Source organism: Alosa alosa, chromosome 1 (assembly GCF_017589495.1).
Source record: "Alosa alosa isolate M-15738 ecotype Scorff River chromosome 1, AALO_Geno_1.1, whole genome shotgun sequence".
In the NCBI taxonomy this organism is placed as follows: domain Eukaryota; kingdom Metazoa; phylum Chordata; class Actinopteri; order Clupeiformes; family Clupeidae; genus Alosa; species Alosa alosa.
The window spans coordinates 43254492-43281446 of NC_063189.1; the positions used below are offsets into that span (position 1 = coordinate 43254492).

The following is a 26955-nucleotide window of genomic DNA, read 5'->3' on the forward strand; positions in this document are numbered from 1 at the left end:
GATGCGAGTGAATGAGAGTGATTGAGACGTGATTTGTCGGTTTGTTGCTTTGTAGTGGACACCCCCTGCTACCCGTACCTTAGCCTGTACATCATTTGAAAAATAAATAACCGGAGTTTGGAACGATACCTCAGCCTCCCCGTCTCCTAACTACTCCTCGGCATTACAGTATTAACACCTTTTCGCCAAGAGGTAGCAAGTCCGCTTGATACTGTAAGCCAGGTGTTTTCAACCAGTGGTCCGCGGCCCACTTGTGGTCCGTGAGGACATTGCTGGTGGACCATGGATTCAGTAGTTGCAATGTGGAAATCAGTATTTTTCCCACGAACAATAACGGACCCAGCTCTCAACTTGGCCCGTTAAAATGTGAACATGAATGAAGGCCCTTTTGGACATGTCAGTTATTTGTACCACTGGTTAGATGTAAAACTGCATTTCGTTTTAGACTATTGGTATTTAATTTGTGCATTGGCAATAAAGTTTAATATAATATGAACTAAAGATGACTAAAATAGTGCATATGTATCAGAAGAAACATTCACAAAAATCCATAGCATGACCTCTCTTCTTGATAGCTGTTGAAAACTGCATGGAAATGACAGGGATTGTTTTGTTTGTTAATAAATAAATAAATGTAAAACTGATACCTTCTGCTTTCCCAAAATACCATATAGCCTACAGGTGTACATGACCTTTCATCAGTCCAGTTGCAAGGGATGAACTGTGATGAACTGCCCTACTTGTGATTGATTAGAGATTTTAAAGGGTTTTTAACAATGCTACCATTTTTTTTTGGCTAGTGCTACAAATCTATTCACCTTCGCAGCGCCAGTAGGCTACTTGCTGTGCGCACACATACACATGCATGCCAAACAAGCATACACAAAAGTTTCAAGAGTGGGGGATGGAGTAGAAGATGGATACAAATTGATTAGTGTGATTTATGTTAGCAGAACAGATGTACAGGACTGAGCGGCGATCATATTTTGTACCGCTATGCGGTATATCTAGTTTAGGCTACTTTAAAGGTGTCTGTCCACACTGGTGCCTGGTGGTATGTCCTTGTCTGTCCTGTGGAGTTAAATGGAAAGTCTGTCTGAACCTTTTGGGAATTATGAAGAGGCACTCAAAGGCACTGAGTTCTGTAGGCTAGGCTACAAAACTATTTGGAGACTCCCATCATGGATTCGGAATTTCCTTCTGGGGAATTCCCATCATTGCATAAGGGTTTGTAAAGACTGCTGCTATAGCTCAATAAACTGTTCCTCCATACAATTTAGGCTAGTGACAAGGCCCCACATTTTTGAGATACCCCTACCGGAGGTAGAACTAAACCCAACAATGTTTTTCCTCATCTCTAAGGTCTCCCATATGTGAAATGGATTCTTGGCTAAAAATATTTTACTGCTAAGATTGTTAAATTAACAGATGTTGTTATACACCCCAAAACCAAAAAAGGACTAAAATATAGCATGTCCGTATGGGAGTTAAGGCATATACTAGAAAAGGCATATACTAGAAAAGACTGGATGTGAATATCTTGATGTATGGAATGAATAGAGACATGTAAACATACACCTAAAATAAGCGGACATGCAAAAAATGAATATCTATGCAGAATGTTTTCATTTACTTTATAGCTTTACCAGGGATTATCAGAAACACATATGATGGCTTGTTGTAAAGGTGTGGTTGCACAGAATCCAACAATACCAAATATGTACATATAGTATGACAAGGGTGTTCTGTCACTTAATGTATGAGGTGTCCAAAATGAAACACTGGCAAAATACAGTCTCAAGTCCAAATCACATTATCAGTGGTGAGAAGAATGTTGACAAATTCATTGTTACTGCAAGGTAAGTGCTGCTCTATATTTACATTTAATAATGATACATTTCATATGAAACACAGATCCAATTGAATCAGGTTAAAATTGGAATGGAAAATATTTACATTCACTTGAATTTTGTTTTGGTCAAGTCATTACTGAATAATGGAAAATAATATTGTTAGCTTTTGTCTATCCAGACCAGCAGTGGACATTAGAGCGTACACTGCTTACTTCACCCCTAAGTAGCTAAACAGTTAGTTGTAGAAACTACTTTCTCTAGCTAAGAAAGTACTTAGCCCTCTGACTAATGTTGCATGTATAATTCAACTTGATTTGCATTTCAATGAAAATTCAGAAATTTTTCCTTTTCACTAGTCTCTTTAATTGTAGAGAATGTCTTACAGACATTGGATCCAAAGCTTGTGGGAAACTTTTTGAAAAGGGCAAGAAAAAAGATCCCTATGTATGTCCAAAACCCCACAGTAGAAGGCCTCCAACGCATACTTACCCTTGCTCAGCAGAGAGAGAGATGGTGATGTCCATAAAACTCTGGCTCTATATACAGATGATATTTCCTCCAAAATCAAAGTTTCATATCATGTATCATGTATAGTGAACTACTGCAGTAAGACAAAAATCAGTGAGCAGCAGCAAGTTGTAAACCAGAACCTCTGACAGCAATTTCAACTGGAACAGTTGCAAGTACCAGAGACTAGGTCCTTTGGGCAGCTTCTGAAAGGCTTGATGAAGATGTACATCTTCAAATTCTTTCATGCCCAGATCTCTTTGCATGATACCAAATACCATAAAATGCTTTGCACACTACATCTCTAAATGAAATATAGCAGAAGCCATAGAAAAGAATAAAAAAGCAGACCAATGTCTATGACAAAGCCTTTATTAAGCTCACTGAAGACATTGATAAAACAGTATTGTCCAAAGGTAGGAAAGTGAGGACTCTCAACTCTCAATTCTTTGACTGATAGCTATGAGAACATACTAAAGACCATTGCTGAGCATGAAGGTGTGTCAACACAAAAAATATAGATCAAGGACAGTGGTGTCTACATCCCAACTGTTCTCACTTGAGTTGCTGAACATGGAATTGTTGATGCAGCCATCGACAACTTTTACCAAAATGAAGACACCCTGGATGGGAAGTGTACAATTCATGCTATAATGTCTGTTGTGTTCCGAAGAGGCCAAGTCTCCACAGCAGATAAATGCCTAGCACAGGTTCCCTCAGGTTCAGAGGTCCCTCACCACCTTAAACATGATTGATATGAATGGCTGGCATCACAAATTCCATGTTCAGCAACTACAGTGGGGCAATTCGGTATGTAGACACCACTCTCTGTCCTTGATATCTGGTCTGCTGCAAAAGATGTGAGAAGTGCCTAACATCTGTATAGGAAACACAGTGTCCCATTGCACTGAGCTCATTGATGACTGTCTTACTACCAAACTTATGATGTATCAAAATGGGAAGCCCCAGTGTGATTGGCGTATGGATGTGACAGCTCTGTTCAATGAGATCATGACAAATTGCGATAACACACAGATTCTCCTTCATCATCACATGTTTGGTAATTTCTGTGGGCATGTTAATCAACACAACAGTTCACAAAAGTCATACAGGATGTTGGGTACATACTTGCTGCATTGGAAACAAAATAGACAGTCACTGCTGACATATTACTCACTGTCATGCTCTACCTGATCCATGCTTTTCCTCAATATGTCTGCAGCCCTGTGTAATATTTGGATTTCAGAAAGACTCTGACTTGTCTGTGGAAGTGTAGTCTCAGTCTACTGTTATTTCTGTGAGTTTAGCAGCTTCCCTCAGTGCACAATATGGTTATACTATCTGAGCAGATCAGATCTGACTGTCTTGGACGTGGAACAAATGCAAGCCTGTCTTTGTAATGTTGTATCAGCTTTTCCTTTAGTTTCCAGGATCTATATTTCTTGTGTTGAACTATAGACACACCTTCTTGCTCAGCAATGGTCTTTAGTATGTTGTCATAGCTATCAGTCAAAGAATTGAGTCCTCACTGTTATATCTTTGGACAATACTGTTTTATCAATGTCTTCAGTGAGCTTAATAAAGGCTTTGTTATAGACATTGGTCTGCTTTTTTTTATTCTTTTCTATGGCTGCTGTTATATTTTGTTTAGAGATTTAGTGTGCAAGGCACATTTTATGGTATTTGCAAAGCAAAGAGATCTGGGCATGAAAGAATTTGAATGTACATTCAGAAGCTGCCCGAAGGACCTCGTCTCTGGTACTGGGGACAGCCGTGGCCTACTGGTTAGGGGTTCGGACTAACCAAAGAGTTACCGGTTCGATCCCGACCCAGAAAGGAAAAAAGTCGGGGGAAGTGGTTGAGCACTGCTCTTCAATGCCCACATCCACGGTGCCCTTGAGCAAGGCACCTAACCCCTCACTGCTCCCCGAACGCCGCTGTAATAAGGCAGCTCACTGCTCCAGGTTAGTGTGTGCTTTACCTCATTGTGTTCACTGTGTGCTCTGTGTGTTCACTAATTCACGGATGGGATAAATGCAGAGACCAAATTCCTTGTATACGCAAGTATACTTGGCCTATAACTTACATTGCCCCTGTACCAGTCGAATTGGCTGTCAGAGGTTCTGATCTAGAGCTGGCCTTCCCACAAATGAAACACAACCCTACTCAGCCTTCTTGGTGCAGATGTGCTCTCACTCTCAACATTTGCAACTTGCTGCTGCTCACTGATTTTTGTCTTACTGCAGTAGTTCACTATACATGATATGAAACTTTGATTTTGGAGGAAATATCATCTGTATATGGAGCCAGAGTTTTATGGACATCACCATCTCTCTCTCTGCTAAGCAAGGGTAAGTATCCGTTGGAGGCCTTCTACTGGACATAGGGATCTTTTTTTTTGCCCTTTTCAAAATGTTTCCCACAAATGATACAAAGCTTTGGATCCAATGCCTGTAAGACATTCTCCATAATTCAAAAGACTAGTGAAAAGGAAAAATGATATACATTTCAGAATTTTCATTGAAATGCAAATCAAGTTGAATTACACGTGCAACATTGGTCAGTGGGCTAAGTACTTTCTTAGCTAGGGAAAGTAGTTTCTACAACTAACTGTTTAGCTACTTAGGGGTAAAGTAAGCAGTGTAGGCTGTACTGTCCACTGCTGGTCTGGACAGACAAAAGCTAACAATATTATTTTCCATTATTCAGTAATGACTTGACCAAAACAAAATTCAAGTGAATATAAATATTTTAATAAAGGTGTTCCATTCCAATGTTAACCTGATTCAATTGGGTCTGTGTTTCATATGAATTGTTTAATACTGGGACATATGAAATGTATCATTATTAAATGGCAATATAGAGCAGCACTTACCTTGCAGTAACAATGAGTGAATTCTTCTCACCACTGATAATGTGATTTGGACTTGAGACTGTATTTTGCCAGTGTTCCGTTTTCTTTCATTTTGGACACCTCATGCATTGAGTGACAGAACACCCTGATTCGTCATACTATATTTACATATTTGGTATTGTTGGATTCAGAACAACCCAACCTTTCCAACAAGCATATGTGTTTCTAATCCCTGGTAAAGCAGCTACAAAGTAAATAAAAACATTCTGCATAGATATTCATTTTTTGCATGTCTGCCTATTTTATGTGTATTTACATGTCTCTATTTACATGTCTCTATTCATTCCATACATCAATATATTCACATCCAGTCTTTTCTAGTAGGTAAAGCAACTTCCTCACTATAAACATGCCAAGTTTCAAAGCTCTCAGAGCTTGTGTGATTGATCTGCACTAATTTATATGCCTTAACTCCAATACGGACAGGCTATATTTTAGTCCTTTTTTGGTTTTGGGGTGTATAACAATATCTGTTAATTTATCAATCTTAGCAGTAAAATATTTTTAGCCAAGAATCCATTTCATATATGGGAGACCTTAGAGATGAGGAAAAACATTGTTGGGTTTAGTTCTACCTCCGGTAGTGGTATCTCAAAAACTAAAGCCCTTTCTGACCATTTGTCACTAGCCTAAATAACATCGCATTCAGTTTTCTCTAGTGGCTCAAACATATCAATAATAACAATGTAACCTCCTATCTTGTGTTTCCAAGAATAAATAATTACACGTCATGGTTCCTGCTGCTCTTGAACGTGCCATGAACAACAACCCCGGAAATGACAGCTACAAATATTATGATTTTCACTCGTGAAATTATTTGGTATTCTTTTCGTTCTGTGGAATTACAACATTGTCTCTGTTTCCAGGGTCAGGGTCATGTGGGTTTTCAAGGGGGTGACAGTGAGCTCGGGGCGAGACTACCATTCACAAATCGATATTCGTAGGGTAAGATTAACGTGGTTGTTACCGCGTGGGTCACGGGAATTTTGTTGTTAGTGACGTCCGTTGGGCAGAGCCGAGCCGAACTAGTCTTTGCTTAAATCATTCAGGCCCCACTTTGTTGACATTTCACACATGTGTTGGCTACCTACAGACCTTTGGCTAGGTAGCTGGTAACTTGCATTTATTTCTGACGCACTTAACTCTCTGTGGTGATACAGCTAACGTTAGCATAGCCTACCTGCAAGCGGTGCGCTTTATATTTATTGATGGGCAGCAGGACTCACATGTGAAATGTTGAGGACCGTACACACGAGAAAAGGGAAATGTAAGGTTAGCTGTTCAGCTAACTCGACCTGAGGAGAACGTCTACGTCTGGGACGGGGGATTTCTCGATCTTTGCTGGCAAAGCTGGCAACGTTAGAATCTAGTTTCGATTCCTGTTTTTAGTAATTGACAGTAAACGTGCGTTCCGGAGCTACCTAGCTAGCTCGTTAGCTACACCAGTTGGGCCCTTTCTATCCTTGTATTCGTGGCTATGGAGCATGCAGGCTGTGTTAACATTTGTAGTCTGACCAGTACACTACCCGTGATACCTTATCAGAAATTGACGGACTTGCACTACCTCAGTAAAGGTGGTTTTGGGACCGTATTTAGGGCTCAACACTGTGATTGGCGCACCACCGTTGCTATAAAGTGTCTGAAATTGGATTCTCCTGTTGGCGAAAGGTATGTTCAAGTATGACGGTGTGAACTCAAACAAATGTATAAAACTGTTACCAAAGTAAAATATCTCAATTATAGTGATGTCAAGATCTAACTGGCATTTTATGGTTTCTTATCGACTCACAGTGCAGCTTGGCTAGTCTAGGTATCCCTTGGCATCGTTTATGTCGTGTGTGGCTTGAGTTAAACCGATATCACAGATTTACATCCAACCTATTCCCACGTGTTTTGTCAGTAAGCCTACTGGCTTAATCGCTTAACAACAGGCTAACTTAGATTGTTGTAACACCCCCTGTAAAACCTTCTTGACAGATGTGAGTTGTTGAGTTTTCTACTTTTTAGGAAGCTTCACCTAGCCTACATTTCCATTAAGATGGATTCACAGTCTAGATATTGGTCTTTGGGAATTGAGAGATGAAAACACTGACTGACTTGTTTTTCTGTTCACAGTTTTCTATTAGCAGCAATGATGTAGCTTGCCTGTTATACATATTGCCTGTTTGTAAAGATTTGCATTTCTTACAGGGAGAGAAACTGTCTGTTAAAAGAAGCTGAGGTTCTTCACAAGGCCAGGTTTAACTACATAATCCAGATTTTTGGTGTATGCAATGAGCCAGAGTTCTTCTGCATAGTCACAGAGTACATGAGCAACGGCTCCCTTGATGAACTGCTTCACGAGGTACGTGAGAAACAAGTTCTGCATTTCTGTAATGAGGCTTTAAATGTGTATCTTATGTGAAAAGCCATGGTCCATCTTACATTTTGATTATGCCACTCTGTCTCACCCATAACAGAAAGACATGTACCCAGTGTTGGCGTGGTCACTGAGACTGCGTGTTCTGTATGAGATAGCTCTTGGTGTGAATTTCCTCCATAACATGACCCCACCATTACTGCATCATGACCTGAAAACTCAGAATATCCTTCTGGATGGAGAATTTCATGTCAAGGTATACACTACTATGTCTGGGTTATAATTCTTTTCAGGCATGCTGTTGCATGTTGTCAAATGGTTTCAATTTAGGATTTAATTGTTTGTTTGTGTGTATGGGCTTAAGATGTTGTCTAAAACTGTTGATCAACCCTTTGGGAATGGAGTTTAGAACCTCTTAGTGGACTAGCCTCTCTTAAACCAGGAGTAGATGGACTAGTGTTATATTGATAGCAGCAGAGACACTTACCTTGAGTTGTTTGATTATCGTAGCCTTTCGGATCTCAAATTATGAACCCTCGTGTGGGCACTTAACAGTGGACAGGAACCTTCACTGTATTCAGAATCATGATTTTATTTTAAAAGGTAAATAAAATCATACAGTTTATCCATGGCTGAGTAATACTATAAATAGGTTTTAAAGATAAAAAATAACTGACCCACTAAGGTTTTATCTCCTGACTTTATATTACAAACATATCTATTTGTAGATGTTTACTTTACACACATCTATTGTGGGGACTTTAATTATTAATCCCACAATAAAGTTGAATGAAAGTCACAAAAGGACACAAAGCTGTTTTTGTGTTCCCATACCACTCTTCAGTCCTTTATCCATGAGAAACAGCATGGGATGTGTATATATAGCTGCTTAACATAACAGGTCAGTTTGGTGTAAACTGCTCGTCACAACTCCATTCAGGATACGGCTATGCAAAGAGTACTGTCAACAGCAATATGCATTTATCTGGCCAAGTCATGAGTCATTATACTGTTTGTATTTTAATAATGTGAGCTACAGTCATATCATACATTCATTTGGGTACTCTTTAATCAAATGTTTATGCATAGTTCATGTAGGTACTTTTCCCCCCCTGTACATTCATAGATTGCTGACTTTGGCCTGTCAAAATGGCGCCAGTTATCCATTAGTAAAGGCTCCAGCTCTAAGCCTACAGAGATGGGGGGCACGGTCATCTACATGCCCCCTGAGGAGTATGAGCCCTCAAAGACACGCCGTGCAGACGTCAAGCACGACATGTACAGGTGAGATATGCAGGCCGTGACCATGCGGTGGTCATAGCAGGGCTTTACCAAGTGCAGTGTACAAGAGTTCTATTCAAAATGTAAACAAGAAAGAAATAGTCCTTAAAGAGGCAGTCTGTTGTTGATGTTCGAATTCAGTTGCCAATCACATTGGGTACTAAAGCAACATGTTGATTGGCTGGAATTCTTTATTACTCGGTCTAAGCCACTGTGTTTCCTATTTATAGCGCCAAAACTGTGTACAAGCTCCAGAGTTTTTTTAATGGACAAACCAGCCAGTGGACGATGAGGAGCAATTTACTCAATTTGACAAGAAGTATATCACAATAGAATCACAGACTTAGCCTTTTACGATAGGTTGATTCTTGGGTCATCCCAAAAAATAGGTGGCAATGCTCTACTTTTATCGTTTTGCTTGTGTGGTTGTTTGCTGAAATGGAATTAGTTTAAACTTGATTCATTTAAGCGATTTAATGTAGTTTCCGTAGCCTTAGACAAAGGTTAAATGTTTAGTTTTAATTTAATAGTGCCACACAGCACAACGCCGACACAAGAACACAGAGTTGTCCCTTTTGAGGGTAGTGAACGTTTATCTAATTTAAAGGCCCCTTAAATTCACTCTTTGTAAAAACTAACCATTTGTCTTATCTCAAAACAGAAAAGTTATCAGCCCAATTAGAAATGCACAGAAAATGACTAGAACATTGCTCCTTTTTGTTGAAAATGAAAACATCAGAACAATTTTTTGTTGATTTTCTATCGGTTGCTTTGTTCGGATACTGCTAAGACGGCATATTCCATAAACGTGAGACTCCACAGAGATTGCTCTGACATTTTCATCTCTATTAAAACTTGGTGCTATTTTCACTTGCTGAGTCTGACAGTGCATACTGCAAACATACACCTTTTATTGCAGTGTTGGTAATGGATTGGCCAATGTGGCACTCCAAGTGGCATGTACAGTACTGTAGGTGTCAAGGCACTGTAATCAGTTTATTGCCAAAATGTTTGGAATGTATATTCAGATATGACGTAAAGTAACCTAGAAATCTAGACCCTACATTTGCTGCCCGGGCTAGTCTAGCAACTCTCCGTTGGCTTACGAGCTGGAAAAATTAAACTTCGATAGAACCAATCACATCGTGTATAGAGACGTTAGGCGGGCTTTACAGTACATAATGATTGATGGCAGAGTTGTAACGGTTTGGCTTCAATTCCCTGCTACTTGAAAATAAAGAAGATGGATGTTGCGGTTGGCGAACAGCGTGACACGAGTTAAGCTTTTTTTAAGTTGGCAAAAGTTTGAACTAGCCAACTAGCTCCGCTGGTGGGAAAACGCATGGGACTCCTAGCACTGTCCTATTGCTTGCAGAGGGAATTTGAAAGACAACCGATTATCCCGCCCCTCGGACTGAGCACTGCCAACGGTGAGTGCCCAGACCCTACATTTTAATGTGGGTCTGGCTCGTCAGGCTAGACATAAAGTGCAGTTATATAAATCATTCTGATGACAACCCCAAATTTGGTTCAGACACAGCAACAGTTTTTGCCCAACATCTATTGCTGGTGCTAAAAGTAATAAATATCTGCCAGTGACTGATTTTGGTTTCTTGTTAGACAGAGGCTCAAGTACTTTAGAAAACAGACATCACAATGTGGATAAATGAGACAGCATCTTTTTAATTTTTTTGTCAGTCATCTTTGATTAAGTCTCCTGAATACATGAAATGGAAAGACAGTCATTTTAGATATTACTGTGTTGCTGAACAAAATGGAACAACACCCAGTAGATCGGGAGTTATGTTTGGGTAGAGATGACGTTCTCTGGTCATTGGGGCCAGTAGGATTACCTGGGCTTGAGCACAAATGGATGAAATCCTCCAGGCCAGTGTGATGCCCGCAAATTCAAATCTCCCCCTGACCTCTGAGATTTACACTTGCTTCTTGGGATTACACTAGCTTGATCACGCAAAACCTGGAATCTCTTTATGAAAAGCTTTGGAAATCATACTGAAAACATTCCACAGGCCCAGTGTCTTTCCCAAAATCAGTCCTGAGATGGGGGTTGGGTTGGCATGGCCATTCAGAGTGTGGTGCTTCTCCCTGTGTGTGTCTGGTGTGGTGTTCATATGATGATGTCATCTGGACAGACTCTTTCCCGGCCCAGCCAAGAGATTGTGGTCTTCCTTGACCGTGCTCATTGTGTCAGAACCTGATTGGCTAGTCGAAAATGAGTCACATCTATGTATAACTGGTGTCTGTCCAAAAGCAAGTTTTTATTGAAAGTCTAACCCTGAAATAGAGGAATGTGCATAAACACATTGGTTTCAGTACATTTAAGCACAACACTTATTTTTAAGCACATGCATGACCATACCTTGATGGTTGCTTCAATCAGCACTTTGTGAGCTGGACTTGTGGCAGAATCACCTTCTAACAGACATCGGTCAGAGCTCTGACTCCTGCTGGGGGGGTTGCCAGGGGGATTTCCGGTGTCTGATGTAACAGTGTAACCATTCACGTCTCCACCATTCTCTCTTCCTCTTTCAGTTATGCCATCATCATGTGGGAAGTGCTGGCTCGAAGGATACCTTATGAAGGTAATTCAGTGCTTTGGGCTTTTGTGTGGACTTTTTCAAACAGTTCTACAAATTGTGTTCCTTACTGTAAATAAAGTCATATTATGCATATTGTGCTATTATAACAAGGGCCTGTTACACTCTTTATTGATGTGAGCACCATTGCAGTTTTGCTCGCATCAGTAAATCATGAGTTGTGTTTGATTCTTAGTCTAGTTAGAACACTTCTTTAACATTTTTCATTGGGGTGTTCGTAATGATGTCCTGGCAGTGTGGCCACTTTCTGACTTGTTTTCGTGCTCTGTGGCGTTTGGGTTAGAGGCGACCAACCCCATGCAGATTATGTTCAGCGTGCTGAGGGGCACTCGACCGGACACCAGCCTGGACATCCTTCCAGTGGACATCCCCAGCAGAGAGACCCTGCTCCACCTCATGACCAGCGGCTGGACCGCAAACCCAGACGAGCGGCCCTCCTTCATAAGTGAGTGCACGACACACACACGCACAGACACACACTCACACAGACACACACACAAACAAACAAACACACACACACACACACACACACACACAGACACACTTGTTTAGTTGACTGTCACTGGCCTACGGTGGAATGACTTCCTCACACATGAATTTAGGGTTAATGTACTGAATGAGTGTGCTGTAGTGATTTCTGCTGGTTTGTTGTTCTCATATGGTACTCTAATGACACAAATCTTTCTCTTTTCAAAGACCTTGTTTTTGGATTTAATACTTTTACAGTACAGTTTTCACAATACAATTTTTAGTAAATGTCATAATAACAGACTTGACATCATCAAGCATCGCAGACGGTACCTTTTAAGTCTTTGTTGTCATTTTAAATGTGTCTATTCTGAGATACTTACAGTAGTATTTGACTTGAGAAAAAGATTTTTGAATTGCACAAAGGAATAATCCCATGGGAGATTTGACCCAAAAGTAGTCTTCTGCATGAAGAAAGTGTGTGTGTGTGTTCCAAAAAGAGTTCCATTCTATGTTGGATCATATCTATCCAAAACCCTCAACATGTTCCCGCTAATGTTTGACTCTGATATTTCCCTGTGTAATGATAAAGTGTGTGTGTGTTTCTGCAGGCTGTCTAATTGAGCTGGAGCCAATGCTCAGAGTGTTTGACGAGATTGATGTTCTGGAAGCGGTTCTAGAGGTGAAAAGGTCAAAGGTGAGTTTGGGTCAGAGTTTGGCTGTTCTGAACATGAGAACATAGCCACTCTACTGAAAGGCTTTGATTGCATTCCAATTGTGGTTTTGTGTCTGCTTAAATGAAAGCTACAAAATGGAAGACCTTATTGACAAAACTGAAAAAAGATAGGCAGACTTTTCCCAAGAGCACAGGAGAGAAAAGACAGCTAGTACACATGTAAGCATAAAGCATACTGCACAGTAGTTGGTTGTTTTCCTCTGATCTGAACCTTTCCTTCATTCTTATGTATTGTATCAGTACTCCCTGTCCTTTCCTCCTGTGTCTTTTTAGTTAATAATCAGACAACCGGCTGTCATTACTGATTGGTCAAAAGGCTGCTTAGGAGACATGCCATTGAAATGTAGCACATTTGACAAATGTTATCAGGGGCTTCTGAAGCCATTGTGAAACTGGGCACTTTTAGTCTCAACCACATGCAGACTGATGGCAAGAATGTGTCAACCGCAACATTTCAGCTTTTAGAAAAGCAACCATGGTATGAGGAAGAACTGAAAATGTGTTCTTTTTCATCTTTCATTACTCATACTGAAAGTCTATTAGTTACTAAAAAGTGTAATACCTTTTGCCCAACTCACCCAGTGGAAATATTTCTGCTTCCTTCTCCCACTCCTTGTCGTCTACACACACACACACACACACACACACACACACACACACACACACACTGACATGCTGTAGCTCATGAGGAGAACAGGGTGCTGCCCCCCATCTGTGGCAGCATGTGAGAAGAGGACGGAGATGAACATTGCCTGGCCCGTAAGCTTACAACCTCCTTGTGCACATCTCATAATGACTTGGCATTGATGCTGGTCCAGTCACTGAAGTGTAGTGGTCATTTTCAGTAGACTAAACATTGGCTGCTTGGCGTCCTTCCTGGAATTCTGCCCTTTTGTAATGTCAGATAATGTAATAACAAGACTGGTCTAAACCACACAAAACAAAACATCAAAGGAACACTGCCATTACTTCTGAAATCCTAAATTTCAACCATTGAACTGAGAGCACAAACATGCAAACATATAATCAAATTAACATACATACATACATACATACATACAAATACACACACACACACACACACACACACACCACACAGACATATTACCAAACAAACAGACAGATAGATATATAACCAAACAAACAGACAGACATAGAGCCTCAGTCCATAATTATATCTGATAAATTTTAATTTCCCTCCCTAAACTGTGTCTGATTTGTGTGTGTGTGTGTGTGCGTGTGTGCCTGCATGCGTGCGTGTGTGTGTGCATGTGTGAGCAGGACAGCTCCACATCAGGATCTGGCTCCTACTCCTCCCAGGAGGCGGACATCTCCCAGCCAAACTTCCTCACCATCAGCAGTAGGCCCCCCTCCGGCGGCCCCAAAGGCAAGTCCCCAGCCCTACCCTGGCAGCACTGGCCCTGGGGCCACAGTGGCTCACTCTCGTGGCTCTGAGTCATCGTGCTAGTTGAATGGGAGCCAGCAGAGCTTAGTGTGGACAGATGCTGGGCTTCCATGCTTAGCCTGCATGTGTGTGGCTGTAAGAAGAAGTTGAAAATATCGAAATCTGGAGATGTGTTTCAACAAGGCCTGTCTCCTGCCATTTCCCATGGTATCCCTACATTAAGGGTCTAGTTGTGTGAAGCTGCATGGTTTTTCTATTTAATTTATTTCTCCATCATGTGTCTCTCTTGGCCATTGTCTTTATTCAGACATGTAGTATATTTGATTGAAGTGTTTAATCCACCAAATGACTGTTCTGAAATCTTCCAGGTCCTGGTTCCTCTGCATTCATTCCTCCCACCCTAGACCCTCCCAAGCCCCTCAAAGACCAGAACGACCTGAATGAAGCTCCCACGATTCCCCAGCTGCAGACGGTCAACTACAATAACATCCCCCTGAAGCCTGGACAGGCAGGGAGCGACTGCGACATCACCATCAGCGGACTCACCCTCCAGCCATACCCGCAAGGTAGGTCACATGACTCCTCGGAGACATGGCCGGCAAGAACCTGCAGGGCATCAGGGACCACGTGCTTGGGAAGGTCATAGTGTTGCTTATCTTATACATAGTTAGTATAGTGTAGTTAGTAATGTTTTTTGTATGTTTAAATTTTAGTACAGGCTTTCTTACCCAGAGTTGCCTTTAGTAGGAAGAGTGTCGTCTTTACGACCCTTCTGTGGATCCTGAGGACATTTGTTGTCATTTGGGAGAAACCAATTGGGAGGTCAAAGGTAGCCGTCTCTGAGTCAGTGTACAAATGGGGGCTGTGTGACTCATTAAATTCACTTCAGCTAGATCGCTAACTTGCTCTTTGGTGGTGTTTACATCAAGGACAATCTATGGTCACTTGGATATTTATGGCCTAAGTGTGGCTTGTATTCAATAAAGCTTTCAGGCGAGCCAGTTCTGATTCCTTTCAGTCAGGCCAGGTTACATGGTGGTGCCAATGTCAGGTTCAATTCAAAACTACATCAGGTGCGATGGCTCAGCTCAGCTTCAGAAGTGGAGGTAATTCTCTGAGAACATACAGTGGAGCTGGATGAAAGGCTGCCATTACAATGGAATGTTTACACCAAATCATTTTGAATTCAACTGTTCAGCGAAAACATGTTCACCACAAACGTTTGCCGAATTTGAACACACCTCAGTTCTACAACTCCAGTTCATGCCTGCATGCAGGGTATAGGATATGGTGTGGTAAAAAAAACAGTTTCAGATTGGTCCCTAAGCCCTGACCTTTCACCCTGACCCCTGCAGCACTCTGCCCCTCACCGGACTCACTGGGCCCAGCGGCGCGCTGGATTGCGGCGAAGCGCGAGGAGGTGGTGCGTCAGATGACAGAGGCGTGCCTGAACCAGAGCCTGGACGCGTTGCTGGCCCGCGAGCTGCTGATGCGCGAGGACTACGAGCTAGTGGTCAACAAGCCCACGCGAACCGCCAAGGTGCGGCAGCTGCTGGACACCTGCGACCGCCACAGCGAGGACTTCTGCCGTGTGGTGGTACAAAAGCTCCAGGGCAACAAGCAGCTGGGCCTGCAGCCCTACCCCCCCGAGCTCAGCCCTCCATCGTCACTGCCGTACCCCCATCCCCCCCTCCCCAGCGCCCCCCTGCTCTCCAGCTCCTCATCTTCCTCCTCGTCCTCCTGCAACGCCCGCAACTTCTGAGCTTCATTCAACGTGGAAGAGGCTGAGAAAGAGGGGGAGAGAGAACGTGAACAGGGCTGCTGTTGGATAAATGATCCAGCCATGGGTGTGGAGTCCGTTGTTTTTGGTATGTGTCTGTTCTGGTTGTATGTGTCAGCACTGTTGACTGAACTGAACTCTCTCTGTGGTTTACGTGTCCATTTCTCTGGCTTCTAAGATGGAGAGTTATTCCAGTTGCTTATTTTCACCTGATGGAAAAGCCATGTTATTTGTTTGAGGAATTATGTGATTAATTTGAAGTTCTAGAGGTGCCAACTGCAACCCTCTATAGATATATACACAAAATCCACAGATTCATTATTGGGTTGTTTGCCTTCCTATTTCTCAACGTATTTGTGCACAGGGAGTCTTGTTCAATCTCTATTATAAGTCTTTCTATTGACCCATCCACTTACCTGCAAACCAGCTAAAAAACATTGTTGTGGATGTTTTGTAGCCACTGGACCAGGAAGTGTTTGGACGTGCACAAAAAAAAAAATCTGCAATTCTTCCTGGTGTTCAGTGTTGCTGATGACGCGAGACCTCAGTGGTGAAGTCATCCTTTGTCATTGTTGGTCTCTCATTGTTTCCCATCAAACCCCTCCCCTTCTTGAGTCTTTCTCTTGTGTGTTACTATTTGAGAAATTGCACGTCTGAAAAATGGACCAAACAGCATTCTGGACATTCTTTGTGCCATTCACTTTGAGTGAATAAGGGACATTTTAGCACTCATCAGTGTGTGTGATGCCAAGTCAAACAAAGACTAGTTATTTAGAAATGTGTCTGGAACCCAATAGTAGTTACATTCTGTGTGGGCTTAACAAGTCCTCTCTGGGCAGAATAGATTGTCTCAGTGGAGCCACTTGGGCAGGTATGGTGACACCGCTCACAGCCATAACTTTAGCCCTTGACGCAAACAATTGTGTCTTACATTGGAGCGTGGCGCAACCAGGTGTAAGAACCTCGTCCTGTCTGCAGCTGCTTTCACAAAGCAAAGCTTCATCTGAGCTGCTTTGCAATACATGCACCGTGGCAATAAATAAAACCTCAAAACCTATGGACCCGTGACGCATGTGAGACTGTCTGCTGGAAGGCGGCTGTGGCTCTAAGGCATTCTGTAGTAATATTCAATGTCAACATGCACATCACTGGAAACCAATTCTGTGGCTTCACTAAGACAGCCCCTCACACCTTTTCCCTGTAGTCTGTCTGTTTTTGGTCTGATAATATTCTCTGTTGTCCAGCTATTGCATTGCTTTTTAAATCAGCTTATGTTCTCTTGACCTTTTCCCCAAAGGCCAGCGCAGCAGTTGAAAATCAACAACACAGCAGAATGTGTACAGCCCACGTAGTCAGACTACAAGTGCATGAGCCAATCGCGCTTTGTTTATAGTTTCCTCATAGGAGGCTCCTCGTCTGTTGCCTTGTTTTTGCTTCCTTTCCCAGATCTGGTTTCACTTCCTCTGCCAATGACTGTGCTGCATGCCTAGGCGTAGAACTTGCTCCTCCTGGTTGTTTAAAGGCCTTAAATGTCATGATCTGTCCAATCGCTGGTCAGGGTTTCTCAAAACCCATGAGTGAGGTTCATATTTGGTGCAGAGCTCCTATCAGCGCAGAGGTCATGGGCAGTTTGACTGTAAAGATGTAGTAACTCTAAGTAACTCTATTTCAACTAAGTAACTCTATTTCAACATGTCACAGATGTCATCTTTTGTAATGGTTGAAACTGCTCCTCGCCACTAGCTAATAATTATTAGGATTATTCATGACTGGATGAATTCATAGAAAAGCAAGTGGAGACAAAATAGAGGATCATGATCTCAAACTTTCTGGACCTCCTAGGGAAGAATTGAGGACCAGTAGTCTACAGGCATTAGCTACTGCGTGTTTTCTTGTGTGTGTTTTTATGGACAGAATACTTTTTTGAGAGCAGAATGTTACTCTAACTTACCATGAGGATGAGTTTTTATGTTTTTTAATGTTATTATTTATTCACTTAAATGTCAATATATTATGTGCCACTGATGTGATGCCATGTAGCTTAGTTGCCAGAGCACACATCTGTTGCTGTCTTACTGCCTTTGTATGATCTGATGGGTTCAGCATTTGCACTGAAAAGGTACATACTCCATATTTTCACAGCATCTGTATCTAGAATATAATCTTATTAAAAGCACATTGGGGAAGATCAGTACAGTGTCAGGTTACAGACCTTTTTTTTTTTTTTTTTTTTGGTATAAAAAAAATCTTAACAAATGTCATCCATGTAAGTAGATCAGTAGGTTAAGCAGAAGCATTTCTTTTTTTCTCATCAGGTTTATCTTTCAAAACAACTTTTTTTTTGAAGCCAGTAAGATGGATTATTATTCGGCTGTTGAAATCTGTTGCCTTATTTGTGAGACATTCTGTATTTTCACAGATGAAAAAATGCACATGACATGACTATACAATCTACATGAGAATAATGCTTAAGTAGCAACAGTAGCAGAAATAGAGGCTGTCTGTACTGTTCATGCAGGTGATGAAGACATACTTTCTATCAAGATGAGCTTTGCCACGTCATTAAAATGGGTATTGTTTCAGCTGGTGGTGTGCATCTGGTTTTTTCTGCTCACTATTCTTGCCAAGTCTATTCTGTCACAGGCTTTGCACTCAAGAAGTTAGTTCTAAGGATTTCAGGATTTCCCTCACATTTTACAGTTATTCATTCATTTAGTTGACAGGTTTTCTCCTTGTACAGCTCAATATAGAAGTGAAACTGGATGCTGAGTAGCTGAGCATTAATCCTCTGAGAACAACAGTTCAGTCACAGATTTATGGTTGCACTGTACATGAGATGTATGAAGTCATCTTATCAACCACATTTTAGTTTGTAATCATGCCGAAACTTGCGGTTGTATGACAATGTAGAAATTACCCTCATTCTTTTACACACTTCTTCCCAAAAGTGAAGGGTTTGGACATATATTGTTTGATATTGATGTTGTTATTTGTAAATGACCTCCAGGATGGTTAAACGATCATGTCACACATCATATTCCTGAGAAATGCCTGTGTACTTACTAGAAGCAGGGCACTGAGTACACAGAGTCCTTCCTCATGGCTGTTTTGGTTTTGTGCTGCCCTGGCTTCACTATGAAGGACCAACGGGTGGGGGAAGGTTTGGCGAGTCACCCTCGAGTGGCACCCTCTAGAAATAGACAAGGGGGCAACACGAGAGGCCGACGGCAAAGCACAAACATCCCAGAGAGAGGCAGGAGCCAGGATTGCGAAACCCAGCCAGTCTGGGGTTAACCTCTGTCTCTCTCAGCAGAGGAACAGTCTGAACGGATATTGCTGATAAATCCATCCACGTTTGGTCTGCTTGGATGTTACTCTCATACAGGGATATTGCATCACTCGCTTTCTCAACTCTTCTGTGACACAAAGGTATGTCATTTTGCCATCAATTTGGACAATGGCCTGTTTCTGTGCTTTGTTGCCCTTCTGTTTATGCCTCAAGTGTACTTGAAGAGTGTTAATCTGTAAATGGTTATACAACTGTATAAATTAATTGTAATTAAATACACTGATAATTTCAAAGCAGGGTGTTCACTCTAAAAAATAACAACACATTGGCCGGACATTCAATTGTCTTTTTCATCAGAAACATATCTGTAGTTTTTGCCTGTGCTAGTCACCCTGGAATGACGTCAGTGTGGCCGTAACAATAGTGTGCCACAGAGAGTGCATGCCAAAGAGGATGGCATGCGGTGCCAAAATAGCCCCTTTGAAAAGGCAGCCTTGTCCAGCAGTCACACGCATGCACTCAGCCACCTCACCACTTCTCAGATCCAGGAGACCTCCAACATGAAGCAGAAGCTGCTGGCTATGACCGAAACGTTGTGCCCACGCTCTCGGGCCGACTCCCAACCGGATCTGAAGGCCCAGGCTGGTGCCGGCGAGGATGAGAAGATGCGAATGAGGCGTGAGATCTCGTTGGGTAACGGTATCTGCCTGATTGTGGGGAACATGATTGGCTCCGGGATCTTTGTGTCACCAAAGGGCGTCCTGATGCACAGCGGCTCCTATGGGCTGTCGCTGGTCATCTGGGCACTGGGCGGCATGTTTTCGGTGTTCGGCGCGCTGTGCTACGCCGAGCTGGGTACCACCATCACCAAGTCCGGCGCTAGCTACGCCTACATTCTGGAGGCCTTTGGTGGCTTCCCGGCCTTCATCCGCCTCTGGACCTCCATCCTGCTGGTGGAGCCGGCCAGCCAAGCCATCATCTCACTGACGTTCGCCAACTACCTGGTGGAGGCGCTATATCCCACCTGCCACCCACCGTACGACGCAGTCCGGCTCATCGCTGCAGCATGTCTGTGTGAGTACCTCAGAGTGCCAGCTGACTGATTACATACAAATCACTCGTTATCTTTTTAAATAATATGTCATATGCAACCAATGCTTTCAGAATTGAGTTGTACTTCTTAAAGAACCGATAGAAACAATGTACATCAAAAACAAGTGAGAACAATTTTTGTGCACTGGATTGCCAATTGCACTGGAAATGGCAAATGTTTTAAGATTAGACAAGCTGCGGTTCTCTTCTTCTCTCATCTCTTCATCTCACTGTGGGCCAAGTACAAAGTCCATCATCAAGTAAAGTTCTCATGCTTGATCTATAGCTATTGCGTTGCATGTAGGAGCATTGAATGTTTGTGATTAAGGTCTAGGTTTGTGATTAAGGTCCCCATGGTGTTAAAGTAGCAAACTGATTTTGCCTAGTTATTTAATTAGCTTTACTTCAACTTAAGACTACACTTTGCCCATCATTCAAGTTAAGGGCCCCTGAGAGTGTATGACCCGCCTCCACCCTTGCATAACCAGTGTCATGACATGCTGTGATTCATCTGGGATGTCAGTAGTGCAGCTTAAGAAATGTTTTCTGCAAACTCATTCCCTTACTGCTGATTCAGCATTACACTGATACAGTATAATTCAGCATTTCTTCTGTGAGAGGAAGTATGTGGGTGAAGTTGCTGAGAGGTCAACTCTCAATTCAATTAGGGCAATTCTAAGGGCCCAGCACACTGACAGTGGGCCTTAATAGTCGGGGGGTGGAGGGGTTGGGGTGCTAGTGCCAGTGCACTGGTTGGTCACTGGAATGGTATTTAGGTGAAAGTGTAAGAATATATTAGGTCACTCCTGCTCTCCAATCTGGATTTGACTCCCGTTTTGATTAGTTGTGTAGTTGTTCACTTTGTGAAATAAGAATAAATGATAGCTGAGATGATATTGTAAAGATACTCTTGCTTCTACACTCGACCCCCCTCTTTCTCTCTCTCTCTGTCTCTCGGTCTGTCTGTCTCCCTCCCACCACTTTCTCTCTGTCTGCCTGCCTCTCTGTATCCCTCTTGAGCATGTACACATGCACGTAGCTAGTAAGCCAGAGAGTGAGAAGGGAGGGCTAGTGCTAAGAAACATGACTACTTCCTCAATCGTTCTGTGGGCTTTACTAACCCTCCATAAAGAGGGTACACCTGAAGGCACATTCTGCTGTTTATCCAGATAGCTGCCATTGGCAACCCTCCTTTTCCAGCCAGTTTGTACAGTCAATCAGAATCAGCTGTTGTACCAGTGGTAGGCCTACAGTGCAGATGCCAAATCCCAGTCTATAATAGTCCCAATTCTTGCTCATGAAAGCATGGCTGTGATTCAACATTAAAGTAACAGTAGACGGCTGCTGCTTTAAGAGAGCGAATTTAAAGATCAGTTAAGTTTTTAATGTGACATAACTGACTGCATCACCACATACATCACCTCTTTAGATTAATTGAACAACTTGTGAAAGTGTAAAGTGTGCGCAGATACTCCACCCAGAGCACTCATAGCAACTTGCTAATGCTGCTTTCTGACATAATTTGTCCCTAAGAAGTGGTCTATTTTTCGTTCCTCCCCCCTCATTCCTGCATGTCAGATATTAACTGTACAGTCAGGCCACATTACTTATGGATTTAAAAGGTGAGACATAAAAGACTATTCCTAGGGTGACTTGACATTGATTTCTTTTCAGTAGCATGCTACATTTCCTGTCCTAGCGTTTAGAACTTCAAAATGTGCACTAACAACCTAGTGTTTGTGATTTATGAAGTTTCATGACTTTTGTCGGCATGCTTTCCCTCAGGTATGCTGATCTTCGTCAACTGTGCGTATGTGAAGTGGGGAACGCTGGTCCAGGATCTCTTCACCTACGCAAAGTTAGCCTCGCTAATGCTCATCATCACTATTGGCATCATTAAGATCGTGACCGGTGAGGCAGGTCGGGGGTGGGTGTGGGTGGGGAGTGTCCCGAGATGTCCTTGGTGATGTTTAAACGTGTGACTACAGTACAGTCATTGACTCTGACATTTGAACAGGAAGTAACTTTCACAGAGGAAGTCTGAAATTAGGACAAAAGCTTTTATTTCTGCTTATTATATAGGATTTTTAAGTAATGTTTTCGGTGACCCTCATGATGAGCACTACAGGGGCTTTCCCTCACTCTGTGTCCCTCCCCAGTCTTGCAACAGGTCTTTGTCACTTCTTTCGGTTCATCTTTGAATTGAATCTTTGAATTTGAATCTCAGCTTCTGTACCCTGTTAATGATTTAATCACATAGAGATTCCTCTTTCCTCTTCATTTCCTCTTTTTGCTTTCGCCATGAAATACTGCACGTAACACAGAGTACTGGTTTCTTAACAGGAGAAACCCGGAACTTTGACAATCCATTTGAAGGTTCCTCTGTGAATCCTGGCAGCATCTCTCTTGCCCTTTATTCTGCGCTGTTCTCCTACTCTGGGTGGGACACCCTGAATTTTGTCACGGAGGAGATCAAGAACCCAGAGAGGTAGTCCACACAAACTATACATCCCCCACCCTAACAGCAGAGTCACATGCATCAGGAACAGTGTTCCTGGTTAGGTGTTGTCTTGGTTAGAAGCACTGGTGTTTTTAATGTCAAGCACAATTTGAAAAGTTATGTTGGCTTGGTCTATGGCCAAAGTTAATCCGAATAATGTCAAAATACTGTAGAAACACATTGCTTAATGACACAAAGCATGACGTAGCAAAGATGCTCATCGAGTTGGTCCCCTGCAATTGATACATGTTGTGCTCACAGGAATCTGCCCCTGGCCATAGCCATCTCTATGCCCATTGTGACAATAATCTACCTGCTGACCAATGTGGCCTACTATGTGGTGCTAGACATCCCCTCTCTGCTGGCCAGTGATGCGGTTGCTGTGGTGAGTCTCCAGAAACACGCGTATATCTCTTACACAGTAACAAAGAACACATTCTGATTTGAATGCCATAGCAAATGACCAGTGATGACATAGACTTGCAATATATCTGGCTTGTATCATCATCATACAGGGAGTGATTAACAAAATGGCTGAAAATAGATCACCAAGCCCTTCATCAATATAAGCTAAATGCAAATGGATGTTGCTGTTTACAGACTTTTGGGAATCAAGTCCTGGGCCCTTTCAGCTGGATCATTCCCATCTCTGTAGCAATGTCCTGCTACGGCGGCCTCAATGCCTCTATCATAGCGGCCTCCAGGTAACATGCTTCTCACCACTGACTCACTCTCTGTTCCAGTCATTAGTCATTAGATGCTGCACATTTCCAGGCACATGGTTTTCCCACATGACTATTCAGGCTTCCTATTCTGATGAGCGTGTTTCCTGGGTGACTGTTTCCTCATACTGCACATGTCCCATCTGGCAGGTTGTTTTTCGTGGGGGCGAGAGAGGGACACCTTCCCAACAGTCTGAGTCTAATCCATGCAAACCGTTACACACCTGTCCCTGCTCTGCTGTTCAATGTAAGATGGCTATTCTGGCAGTTTTCTATGCCTTTTACTTTTTTTTCAGGTTTCTAGGCCAAGTATACTTGCGTACACAAGGAATTTGGTCTCTGCATTTAGTGAGCACACAGTGAGGTGAAGCACACACTAACCCGGAGCAGTGAGCTGCCTTACTACAGCGGCGCTCGGGGAGCAGTGAGGGGTTAGGTGCCTTGCTCAAGGGCACTTCAGCCGTTCCTACTGGTCGGGGTTACAAGCCAGTAGGCCACGACTGCGCCTACTTGTGGATAGTCAGTCAGAAACATCTATATAACAGGCAGAAATAAACATGCTGTATGAGCTAGATTATTTAATGCATGATCACATTTGGTTAGACACATTTGAAGCTGATACACAGGACACAATTGCGATTCTACTGTAAATAATAACTACTGCATCATGGCAAAAACAACAAGACGCCATCTGGGGTCCATTAGCTTCCTGTGTAGGGAAGCAGTGATGTGGACACTGTTGGCCCACAGCTACACTTGTTCTGTGGCGTTAACATCTGTGCGTTGTATGGTGTTGCAGGGGGTGATGGGACTGATCTTCCTGTGCGTGGAGGACGTGTTCCAGCTGATCAACTACTTCAGCTTCAGCTACTGGCTCTTTGTGGGTCTGTCTGTAGTGGGGCTCATATACCTGCGCATCACACAACCCGACAGACACCGGCCAGTGAAGGTGAGAGAGATGTGAGAGAGGATCGTGTCATGGGGAGTTGATTCTCACTCCCACAGTGATGGTGACAGTTATGAGAGATTTTCTCCTCTGAAATTTAGATCGCTGGTGATGCATGTGTTTGTGTCTGTATATGTGTGTTATTCATGTATGTTATGTTTATCATGTTGAGATTTAACCAAATAAAATGTTTTGGAGGCTTTATTGATTCAGACAGAGGAAAAGACATTTAAGCACACAGGTTTCATCAGCCAACACTGAAATAACGTGCATGACTCATGCTACAACACCACCTAGTGTTTACAATGTCAGTGACAAACACAGAAGCTGTTGTGAATGTTAACCCCTGTGGTCAGGGCTGACAGGTGATGGATGGCCTGCCTGCTATGGCATGAGTCCTATGTCCTTACCAGCTCCTGTGCTCTGTCTGTCTGTCTGTCTGCCCTCACAGCTCACTCTGCTGTTCCCCTACATCTACTGTGTATGCAGTCTTTTTCTGGTCATCGTCCCTCTCTACGGGGACACCATCAACTCCCTCATAGGCATAGGCATTGCCTTGTCTGGCGTGCCTGTTTACTACCTGTGCATTTACCTGCCTGAAGAGAGGCGACCCAAATTCCTTGGCCGCTTGAATGGTAAGGAGCTAATGTTAGGCTACTGATCGGATCATTTCAGTGCAGGAGTAGCTCAGTGTAGGGTTGCTAGTAGTGTTACATTTAGTTTAATGAACATACGGTATACTGGCACTGAAACAGACCCATGAGCAAAAACATGTAATATGAGAGGAGAGGAGAGGAGAGGAGGAGGAAGAGAGAGATATGGAGGCAGAAGAAGAAGAAAGTGGGGGTTTTGATAATGTTGTTTGTCATGTTAGAATGACTGGTGGCTGGGGCCACAATATTAGTATTGTTCCCATGGAGATGCACACGGAGTCACCATGGTGATGTGTTGGAATCCAGCACTAAAAAGCTGAATAATTGGAGTCAGAGTAGGGGCATGTCTGACGTATAGTGCAAGGGTCTCATCAGAAGGCTCACTCCATTCATTCTGAATCTCACGTCGGTAATTTGACTTATATATGACAGCCTCAAGTCAGGGTAGCCTTCAATGGTTGATTTAAGTTAGTAGAAAAGGGCTACATGATAGATAGGACCATATGCAGGCCCTTGCATCACACAGTATTATTACACTCTGTTCCAGGGCGTCTAGTCAGGAACGTGGAGTGTAGGATCTCTGATGTATTACGTTTAACCACTGGCTTATTTACTTTCATGCTGACTACATTGGCTTTCATTCTGACCCATGGTCTAACCACCCAACCTTGTCCTTCTTCTCACTCCCTCTCTCTTCCACCCATCCCCTCATTCCCTCCATCTGTCTTTCTCTTGCACTCTGGTGCTTGTGGTCTTTTTTCTTCTGGTTTTCCGTGCGGCCAGCGGCCGTCACCAAATACGCTCAGATCCTGTGCTACTGCTGTCTTGCGGAGTTGGACATGGAGCCTGAGAGAGAGCCAAGTGGGAAGAGTCAGTGAGTCCCACTGAAGAACCCCACCGCCCACCCCCTCACCCCCCGTCTACTGAGAGCCCATGCCTGGAGCATGCCCTGCATGTCCTGACCTTCCCCAAATGGAAAGCACCGGTCAGGCAGGCCAGAGAACGCTGTGGATGTGTACAGAAGTGTTACAGATGGTGACTGACATACAGATGATAATAGCGTTACAGGCAGTGACTGACACACGGATTATAACGTGTTGATCATATCGCTAGTTGCTTCATTTGACCTCATTGATGTGATGAAAATGGATGCACCAAGAACTAGTACCAACATGTAAATGAATTATTTACATAAATCTCCACCTGCAAAGTTTAAATTTGTTATTGTTTTAAGTAACTATATGTCAAAACTTTTCAGCAGAACATGCTGATTTAAAGTCTCTGAATGGTTATAATTCGATGTATGCAGTTTTATTTTATTTTAAACAGTAGCTGAAGATAGTTTTGTAGTGTAAATAGATAGGTTTGTTGTCACTGTGTCAATGATTCAGATTAGACTTAATTCAATATACCCAAACGAATGTTTCTCACAAGAAATGAGTAGCATATACATACCACCTCTTCAGAGTATATGACAGCATCTAAAAGTATGCACAAATGCCAAACGCTTCCTCTGTACATGAAAAAACTGTCCCAGAGTAAACTTCAAGGAGTGAACTTGTCTCCCATTCAGACCCAGTTTCACAACGCCACCATTACCTTACAGGGAATGTTGCCAGTTGCACCTTTGAATGGTTTTACTTTTGTACAAGGTGTTTTTTTACTGTTGCACTTGATTAAGTGATCAGGTAATGAATGTTTTTTATCTTTATGGATGGATCATTTGTGGTAATTCATGTGATAAATAAAGAATGTACACATTGTACGGCAGTCCTCTCCCCAAATGAGGATTTGCATGATCTTATTGTTAAATATTTATTTTAAATATGTAG

The 26955-nt window shown here is 42.6% G+C and overlaps 2 protein-coding genes across 2 annotated transcripts; both read left to right on the plus strand.

Moving 5' to 3' along the window:
* Positions 1–6053: 6053 nt before the first annotated feature.
* ripk2 (receptor-interacting serine-threonine kinase 2) lies at positions 6054–18503 on the plus strand. Its single transcript, XM_048237224.1, has 11 exons — positions 6054–6942; positions 7465–7618; positions 7734–7889; positions 8760–8917; positions 11468–11517; positions 11816–11977; positions 12612–12697; positions 13418–13495; positions 14018–14123; positions 14510–14707; positions 15497–18503. Exons 1-11 carry the CDS (start codon positions 6752–6754, stop codon positions 15901–15903), a joined length of 1746 nt encoding a protein of 581 aa, XP_048093181.1. The 5' UTR covers positions 6054–6751; the 3' UTR covers positions 15904–18503.
* A 576-nt stretch (positions 18504–19079) lies between these two features.
* LOC125290660 (Y+L amino acid transporter 2) lies at positions 19080–26922 on the plus strand. Its single transcript, XM_048237256.1, has 10 exons — positions 19080–19350; positions 19753–20284; positions 22088–22213; positions 22646–22790; positions 23064–23187; positions 23403–23506; positions 23675–23771; positions 24324–24473; positions 24922–25105; positions 25907–26922. Exons 2-10 carry the CDS (start codon positions 19771–19773, stop codon positions 25999–26001), a joined length of 1539 nt encoding a protein of 512 aa, XP_048093213.1. The 5' UTR covers positions 19080–19350; positions 19753–19770; the 3' UTR covers positions 26002–26922.
* Positions 26923–26955: the final 33 nt, after the last annotated feature.

Excerpts from the sequence above, each read along its gene's own strand:
- ripk2 (XM_048237224.1), top strand. The coding sequence starts at position 6,752 with ATGGAGCATGCAGGCTGTGTTAACATTTGTAGTCTGACCAGTACACTA. Across the intron at positions 11,518-11,815 it reads TCGAAGGATACCTTATGAAG|AGGCGACCAACCCCATGCAG; the intron begins GTAATTCAGTGC and ends CGTTTGGGTTAG. Across the intron at positions 13,496-14,017 it reads AGATGAACATTGCCTGGCCC|GACAGCTCCACATCAGGATC; the intron begins GTAAGCTTACAA and ends ATGTGTGAGCAG.
- LOC125290660 (XM_048237256.1), top strand. The coding sequence starts at position 19,771 with ATGAAGCAGAAGCTGCTGGCTATGACCGAAACGTTGTGCCCACGCTCT. Across the intron at positions 22,791-23,063 it reads GAGATCAAGAACCCAGAGAG|GAATCTGCCCCTGGCCATAG; the intron begins GTAGTCCACACA and ends TTGTGCTCACAG. Across the intron at positions 23,507-23,674 it reads TCTATCATAGCGGCCTCCAG|GTTGTTTTTCGTGGGGGCGA; the intron begins GTAACATGCTTC and ends CCCATCTGGCAG.